The sequence below is a fragment of the Oryzias melastigma genome, linkage group LG17 (assembly GCF_002922805.2).
Source record: "Oryzias melastigma strain HK-1 linkage group LG17, ASM292280v2, whole genome shotgun sequence".
In the NCBI taxonomy this organism is placed as follows: Eukaryota; Metazoa; Chordata; class Actinopteri; order Beloniformes; family Adrianichthyidae; genus Oryzias; species Oryzias melastigma.
The window spans coordinates 28,408,855-28,418,082 of NC_050528.1; the positions used below are offsets into that span (position 1 = coordinate 28,408,855).

General features: G+C 42.3%; 1 protein-coding gene across 1 annotated transcript in view; it reads left to right on the forward strand.

Moving 5' to 3' along the window:
• Positions 1 to 9,228, forward strand: part of rwdd1 (RWD domain containing 1) — a 17,042-nt gene that overhangs the window by 5,000 nt on the left and 2,814 nt on the right. Inside the window, exons 4-6 of the mRNA XM_024280347.2 lie at positions 1,111 to 1,254; positions 3,249 to 3,381; positions 5,328 to 5,390. Of these exons, the coding sequence (XP_024136115.2) occupies positions 1,111 to 1,254; positions 3,249 to 3,381; positions 5,328 to 5,390 (340 nt within the window). The remainder of the gene's footprint in view (positions 1 to 1,110; positions 1,255 to 3,248; positions 3,382 to 5,327; positions 5,391 to 9,228) is intronic.

Consider the following 9,228-nt stretch of genomic DNA (forward strand, 5'->3'; position numbering starts at 1 on the left):
ATTCTTCATTGAATTTAACCCCTTACACGCTACAGTCTGTTTAGTTTTTAACTGTTGTTCATATTTTATGTCTAATTTTCTGCATTTGTAAAATTACTGGCATGAAGCCCAATGAGAGAATTTTTTCTCATGTTGAGCTTCATAAATAAAGACTCTCTCCAAGTGAATAAAAACACGAACCAGTCAGTTCAACTTCAAAACACTCTTTTGCAAAAGGGAGGCGGTGGAGAAGAGAGAACAGGTTAACAGCCTGTCTTCGTCCAACTGCCCACCGCCCCACAATGTACAATAGGCTTTTATTAACTTTGCATAGAAACAGGAACAACACCATATTTGGAGATGGAAAGTTACTGAGCAGAGGAGAAAAGGCCTTGATTTTGAGCACAGGTTCTGACCGTCAGTGTTCATATCAGGAGTTGTCCTTCAGTGGAGACATGCAGGATGAGGGAATAAGGAGCTGAAGCTTAAAAAGCGGTTAGAACTAGTTTGAGCAGACTTTTGCACATTATTGTGGCTAGACTCACTGCACCCCCACAAAAATATTTTCTAACAGATGGGTCTGACACGACTTTACTACAACAATAACCATTGTCAAAGAATTGCAGAAAAACTCGGCATTTCTCAACAAAAGTAATATCTTGTACAAAAATTGTACTTGTACTACTAAGTTCATCAGCAGGTTACAAGGTAATCGTAATTAGCACTTTATTTAAATGTCATTTATAGTTTATTTAATTTGAAACTTATTTTTAGTGTGCTTGTTTTATTACCATACAATTTTATTTACCAGACTGCCTTATAAATATTTTTGGAATTCTAATTTGTGTTAAGCATGACAACCTTGGTTTACCTGTTCAGTGTGAATATAAATGTCTGAGATGATCACATTGTATCAGTTTTTTCCCCACAAGATTTTACTTCGATAAACCATAAAATGACTTGATTTAAATATTAAATACATATTAAACAAGATGTGGATCAATTTACATTAATATGTTAATATTTGAATGGGAAAATGGGGACCCAGTGTCAAAAAGGTTAAGAATCTCTGCTTTAGCCCATGTCAATGTGGAGTTGCTGTGTTGCTGAATTGTTTGTGATTGTGTGCAGGCTGAGGCCAACCTTGGCATGGTTATGATCTTCACCCTGGTGACGGCTGTGCAGGAGCGACTCAATGAAATTGTGGATTTGATGAAGAACAGGTGGGAGGAGGAGAAACGGCAGAAGGAAAAGGAGGCTGAGGAAGCAGAGAAGGTAATGACAGGAATTGTTCTCATTACCTTCAATGAATGAATGAAATGGTTTATTTCAAGCAATCAGGTCATAATACATAACATATCACTTAATAAATCACAAGTAGATCACTTGAAAGGGAGTGGAAGAAAGCGAACTTATATAATCCCACCCCGACTCGACCATTTTCTCTACATGAATTATCAATATCCGGTTCAGGACTTAATATCAAATATTTATAGATTCAGGCTATTAAGGATCATTAATATCAATGATGTTATCAAGTTTCAAAGCATCCACGACAAATCATTTATATTAATCAGTAACAATAATCTAATATTCTCATTGAAAAAAAGAGACTTTGTGCAGATTGTATTCAAAGAATTATGATACAAAAAGTAATAATTAAATCATCTTCATTTGCTAATGCAGTAAAAATCTAAATATTCTCATTAAAAAAAGACAATTAGTGCAGATTGTATAAATCAAAGAATGATCATAAAAATAGAAAAAGTAATAAGTAAAAATGATCTTCATTAGTTTATGGAGAAAAAAAATCAAAATATTCTAATAAAAAAAATACAATTTGTGCAGATTGTATTCATCAAAGAATGATTATAACACAAAAAATAATAAATTGAGAAGAAAAAGATCAAGAATTTAAGCAGAATCAGTGCTACATCACAGCTTACGAACAAGTTTAAGGCCACGTAATCGTTCTCCGTTGTTTTGACTGAGAGACTGTGAAGGTCTCATTTCAAGAGAAATGTGCTCATTCTGCAGCTCAGAATCGGGTCAGAGTTCACATCCAGCAGTTTGTTGAGTTCACATTTCACTTTTTGCTTGAATTAAAGGGTCAAACATGCGTAATCCCACAGTTCTCAAAGTCTTTCATGGATTTTATTTCCAGAGGCTCCGTCTGGTCCGGTGGTCCGAGTGGTTTTTCAAAGATTCTGGAGTTCAGAATCCACATACTGTGGATCTGTTTCTTTTTGCGTATTATTCTTGCGTGCTTCGCCAGATCAGCGTGTTATTTAGAAAGGTGATCATTAAGAAAGACAGCAGAGCTTCAGGTGTTTGTGTTGTTTCATCGAAGCTATCTTGTGCTTTCAATTCACAAACCTGATCAGGATCGCTGGTTTATCCGTATTCTTTCTCCGAGGAATGACAGACCTCAACAGTATTTAGGTCCAAGGAAATCCCTTTAGACGCAAGAAATACTCCAACTTGATTCTCCACGGTCATGTTTGCTCCCATATCAGCTCCGTTAGCATCCATGCTAGCGCTGGTAGCACCAGGCCGCACCCGGGGTTGTAGTTGAAGTCCCGTGAGAATCACATTATTCATCCGTGCCTGTTGATCCATGTCATGCATCCTCCTCTCCAGGAAATCTTGGTGATTATCTCGTTGTTCATTACGTGCCTTTTCTTGACGGAAATCTTCCACGAGTTGTAGCAGTGGTGTTAGCTGAGCTTAAAACTCCAGCACAGCTGATAGCTTAGCTTCAGAGAGAGCTGCAGGGGTTAGCTTAGCCTGGATGTCGGCTAACGCGGTTTTGAGCTCTGTCAGATCAGCTTCAAGATTTTTCTTCGGTGCCATGTTCAACTCTCCTCGTTTAGGTAGTAGTTGCTGCAGCTCGGTGATTAAAGTCGCTTGTGGGCAACTTTAAAAGACTTTAAAACCCGAAGAGTTGAGGAGAGCTGGAGACACACGTCTGCTCGTCGTGAGCACTTAAACCTTAAACAAAAGCGACATGACTTCAGGTGTAGACAACACAGAGAATCAGTCTGGTGCAATGGAGTATTCACATTCCTTTCAGCAAAGTTCTTTGACTGTTTTACTCTGTGAGCTGTTGTAGAGTAGCTAAGACTGAAGAACCGCCATGATCTGGTTTATACTCTCTATTTGTTTACATTATAAATGCACTGCAGTTATAAACTCACTGTACGTTTGACAGTGACAACAAAGAGATACTTAACAGTTGTTTGTGACTCCCATAAAATTCTGTTTGACAGGTAGCCTTTCATGGAACAGTTGTCACCATTGAGAATTTCCTGGCATGGAAAGCTAGGTTTGAGCTGGAGATGGCTGAGCTCCGGAGAAAAAAACAGAAAGAAGAAGAGCAGAGTGGAAAAGCCAAAGTCACAGGTAAACCCGACTTAATTACAGGTAAAGCTGGTTTACTGACAGGTCACTGTCTCAGATAAGCTGCACTCAAATGAAAGTACTATAAGTAAGCTTAATTCAGACTGTCAGGTATCTGTGATTATTCTTGGTGACCTTTACTGTTTTCCTCTTTTTCAAGTAAACTTAAATTAGTAAAAAAAAAGCTAACTGTCACTGGTGAAATTTACTTTTATTCTGTGTTCACACCGAACACAGTGCACGCAGCAGAGATGACCCGCTTTAACATTAAGTCAATAGCTGCGTTTCCATTACACATTTGCGCAAAACTTTATTGAAATTCTAGGAATTTCTAAAAAACAGTTTTGAAATGACACCGTTTCTATTAAATCATAATTTTGCGATAAAGCACAAACCAACTCATGCGATAAGTCATTAAAAACAGGGCGATGAATGAGAACACGTTTTTTTTTTTTTTGATTCACTAAAAGGAGCATTTGGGTGACGTCACAGCTCTGTCTGGGGCGTGCAGCGCAGCTCGACTCAGAGGAGAGAGAAGCCTGTTCTGCGGTTAAAAGAAAAAACATTCTAACAGGAAAGAATCTGGACCTTTTTTTCTGTTTGAAAACACAACAACATAAATTCAAGTTTCTGTCACGGCTCTCGCACTCATGAGACTTCAGGCTCCAAGCCGCAAAAGTGCGTCTGCAGATGAAGCGATGAGGAAAGGAGGAGGAGGAGCTGCACGATTCTGTGTGACCTGCAGTTTCTAAAGCGCTGTGACGCTGTGGGACCTCGGCTGTGCAGCGCTCATAGCAGACACTTCATAAAGAGAAGAGCATGTATGTCAAAAAAAGTGTTTCCATTACAGTTTTGCGAAAAATGTCTATTTCGATACATCCCAAATACCACCTTCTCTAAGCACAAAACTTTTTTTCAAAAAATGAGTTTTTTCAAAATTGTGGTGTTTCCATTAGGAGAACTTATCGAAATTCCAATTTGCAAAATTTCAGAGTTAATGGAAATGCAACTAACGGTAGAGAAGCAAATTCATGTTCTGCGGCATGATGTGAGCCACAGGCGCGGCGGTCTGGCAGCAACGCTGTGCGGATTAGGAGGTGCAGCTAAAGTTCAAACATCTGAATTTTGGCAGATCACCGTGTTGCTTCTACTAATCGGGGACTCTGATTCGGGCATTTTCAGTGACTCAATCAGCCCGTAGAAGAGCGTTTTGGTCCTGAACTTCCATCTATTTTCTTAACCCACTGGAGCCGCGAGGAGCTCGTCCCAGCTGCTGTTGGGCGAAGGCAGGATGCACCCTGGACAGATGGGCAGCCTTTCCCCGCAGCAGCCCTCTAATTGTGAAACATGAAAACAGCGACAATCGCTTGTCTAAAGTGCAGCTGAGTGAGTGGACGACGGGCTGGGTCGTGGGCAGGGCTCGAGAAACGTTGGCTTCTGAACGACACTGGTGCCTTAAGTGAGCTTAGATCCCTGGCAACTGCACTGTGGCAGGACAGCTGGGTCAGACGGGGCGTCTTTGTCTTCCTTCCAATCGAGGGGGCATGGTGGCCGGCACAGGGCTCGGTACACGCTCCAGCTCCGCTGGGGTTCTGGCCTGCAGAGAGACGGTACTTAAACATGTGCAGCGACCTATGTATCAGAGGTTGTTCAGCTGACCGTTCTGCAAGTCAATCAAGTGACGTTCTTCATGGTGAGGATGATGATTTGCAGGCAAAATTTTTTAAATATATTTTTTCTGTTTTGTTTATTTATTTGTCTACCCTCATGTCCTTTCACTGTGATCAACTTAATGACCCCCCCTGATGTCGAGTGTACTACTTCCTCGCAGATCATCCTGTTGTTATTCAGGAAAGGGGAATGACTCTCCAGTAGACTGGTATCTTACAGGTTAACCTAACTTCCTCTCAGATGAATCTGACTTAAATATGTGACCTTTGGTCCCACAGGTAAGCAGCTTTTTGAGAGGGATCACAACCTGGACACGTCTGACATTCAGTTCCTGGAAGATGGTAAATTTTTTAAACTCATATTTTCTGTAAATTTTAAAACTTGAATGTAATCTTCTGGGTTACAGCTTTAAGTTTGCAGATCAGTCCCTGAAGATATTTTAGAACCAACACAAATGTGTGTTTCTGTTGAGAAGACTAGAATGTGTGCTGTTTAGTGTTTGCCAGAGGTGTGGACTTGAGTCACATGACTTGGACTCAAGTCAGTATGACAATAGACTACTTAAAAAAAATGCTACAACACTCGCAACTCAACATGTGACTTCACTTGAGATCGATCTTTTTGACTCAAAAAGACCTGCTACTTCCCCAACAGCCAAAGACAAAAAAAAATGTTGACAAACACCGGGCATTTTATCAGGCACACCCGTCCAATCTGATCAATCACATGGCAGCAACTCACTGTGTTTAGACAAGACCGTTGCAACAAAAACGGTGAGTAATATCCAGCCATACATTTTAGATCCAGATTCCAGCTCAGACCAGGAAAACAAAGACGTTCATGAATCTATTGGTCTGCAAGTCAGTGCATTTGAATGGGGCGGAGCTTGGACACTTTGGTCCCCCATTTCACTTGGTGTCACAAATACTCAGAAATGCAGTTTTAATCTTAAATTCTTTTATGTATGTCTTCTATCATGAGTAAAATGCCACAAGAGCAGGTTAAAAACGCCAAAAACACATTTCATTGGAATCTATCTGAGTAGTTTATCATTATTGCAGACTTGTGTTTCAAATAAAGGGATTAATGTTTACCAGTTTGTAAGTTCATCATTTTCAAGTCTTAATGCTGACATTGACAGCAAATAAAAAGGAAAGTGACCATGTAAAAGTGTTGTTAAATGCAATGTGGTCGAGAAGGTCGGTACACCAAACCTTTGTGCTGATGCACCTAAGATGTACCGGTGCAACCAGTACAAAGAGTTAGTCTAGAGCCCTGTTGAATGAATGTGCCTTGATCAATAAGGTTGTAAAAGTATGATTGAGGAAATAAAGTGCTGTTATTTCCAGCATTGCTATATGTAGCTTTTAAACGGTTCAGGAGTCTGAACGGTGCTTGAACAGGTGCTTCAAAACTAAAAGAGAAAAAAGACAATTCTTTCCAGAAACATTTCAGCGTGGTGACAGGATGAGGGAGAGCAAAACGTGGATTTCCCCACTCTGTCTCAATGACAGCCTTTTTCAGAGCGTTGTACACATCTCTCTGATCCATCAGGTCCCTGAACTAGAACCTGTAGCTGTGAAGTTCAGCAGAACTTTGACCTGCTCTACCAAGAGCCTTTTGATGAAGGCTCCGTGCATGAGAGCTGCACGGCGTCACTTGTTCAAATCGGAGCCCCTACGAAGCACCGCAATCCACGTTTTTATATGATACTGGCAGCAACGTGGCACACAGTTTCAGTTTAGTGCCCATTCAAAGTAAAAACTATTAAAAACTATATATTATACATTTGTCATAACAACAAAAACCGTGAGACTAACTGGACATTTCACACAAGCTGGTTCCTGTGAGATCTTGTTTTGATGCTGTAGAGCTGCTCAGTGTCCCTGCTGCCACTTGGCGGTAGGGGGTTTAGGTGGGAAACTAAGATGTTAAATGGCGCTCATAAAGAATTAATTGAGTATTCTCTTCTCAGCTTTTTAAATCAGCACAAGCATTACCAAATAAAAGGTCATGGTATATTGTCAAAGATTTCTCCCTACACCCCTTGTAATTCCTCTAACCTCAGGGGATTTAGACATTTACATCACCCATAAAAAGGTTTCAGCTGCTGCAGGTGAGGTCCGGGGTCTCTCCTTTGATGTTGGTCAGCTGTATGCAACCTCTTACGTTCAGATCGATGCTGCTGAGCTGAAGCAGGCAGGTTATACCTGCTGCGCAAAGTGTTGTGTAAGTTCTTTGGTCTCTTGTTATCTGAATGCAGTGGTGGGTGAGTGTGTTTGACCTCAAATCAATCATGTTAAAGCCTCACTCCAATGAAAACAGAGTTTTTTGGTGTTTTTAACATGTTCTCGTAGCATGATAGGACATTTATTAAGAACATTAAGATTAAAAGCTGCTTTTCTGAGTATTTTATCAACTCGTTGTAATTCAGGAGCAGATGGAAAAATTGGCTTTTAGTTGTTACATGCAAACTACCACAGTCAGACCAAAGTCTCCTTGGTCCTTTGGGCAGCTGTGGTGCAGCAGTAGGGTGGTCGACCTCTGATTGGAAGATTGGGGGTTCGACTTGTCAGTGTCTTTGGGCATGTCGCTGAACCCCAAGTGGTCTCTGGTGGGAGGCTGGCATCAGTGTTCAACATCGGAGCCGCCAGCATTGTGTGAACGGGACTGTGACTTTTACATCCAAGCTCCGCTCCATTCTGATGCATGACCTGCAGACCAATAGATTCATGAACGTCTTTGTTTTCCTCGTCTGAGCTGGAATTTGATCTAAACTGTATTGCTGGATAGTTTTGATATTTCTTGCCATTTTTGTTGCACCACTAATGTCAGGTTGGGTTTATCAGGGGCTGTAAGGTAGCGGTAGAGAGTGTAAACAAAGGGATGATGGGAAATTTGCACAGGCTTACCCCTCGCTTACACCACTAGCGTCAAGGCTTCGTTGTGTCACGCGAGTGGACTAGCTACAGCCGAAGGCTTACACTGGCTGCTGCTCCAGCCACAGCCTGTGAAAGCTCAGCCCAGACAGAGTAGTTCTGGATCTCTATGATCAGCTTCTCGTTGTCCATGGTTATGACTGACAACGCTGTGCTGCAACACGTAATGTTTACGACACACTGAAACCGGCGAGTTCAGCGGAAAGTTTGTTTTATTTTGAAAATATACCGGATGCACTTTAAATTTACTCGCGTGGTTTCCGGTTACAGTCGTGAATAGTCCCAACTTCACAGAAAGTGATGACGATCAGCTGCAGCGTCCGTCAAAATTTGAACCAAACGAAATGGATTCGCAGCGACGCAGAGGTCAGTCCTCAGTCGCAGGACGTGAACGCCTGCAGTGGAAGTTCCTCTTGCACTTTTAATGTTACGAAAAGACTGCGGCGCACGGAACAGAGCCTTAACGCTAGCGGTGTAAGCGAGGGGTTAGAATAGCCTGGTGTAAGACCTGTAACTGGTAGTTGTGTCAGGCTTCCTGCTGTTCATTTTATCTTTCAGATCAGTAGCTGCCTTGCTCTGTGTAATGGTATTCATAAAGGCTATGGTCTCAGGTTGTGGTTTGGAGGTTGGAATGTATCGTCTGACCTGGAGTTCTGGTTCTCCTGTTCTGTTGTATTTATGTTGGACCTCTTGGGTCTGAAGATTGATCGTGGTCGTTATTTATGGACGTTGGAACACTGAGATGGTACCAAGAACATTACACTACCGACTGCAAGCGGCTGAAATGAGTTTCCTCTGGAGGGTGGCTGGACGCTCCCTTAGAGATAGGGTGAAGAGCTCAGTCACCCGGAGAGAGCTTGGAGTAGAGCCGCTTCTCCTCCGCATTGAGAGGAGCCAGTTGAGGTGGCTCGGGCATCTGATCCGGATGCCTCCTGGACGCCTCCCTGGTGAGGTGTTACAGGCATGTCCCACTGGGAGGAGGCCCTGGGGAAGACCCAGGACACGCTGGAGAGACTATGTTTCTCGGCTGGCCTGGGAACACCTCGGGGTCCCCCCAGAGGAGCTGGAGGAAGTGGCCGGGGAGAGGGAAGTCTGGATATCTTTGCTTAGACTGCTGTCCCCGCGACCCGGTCCCGGATGAAGCGGAAGAAGATGGATGGATGGATGGAACATTACACTGGCTTGCACCTCTCCTGGGTAGACAGGGGTCTGCATTAGGTGTTGAAAATCTTCTATAGAA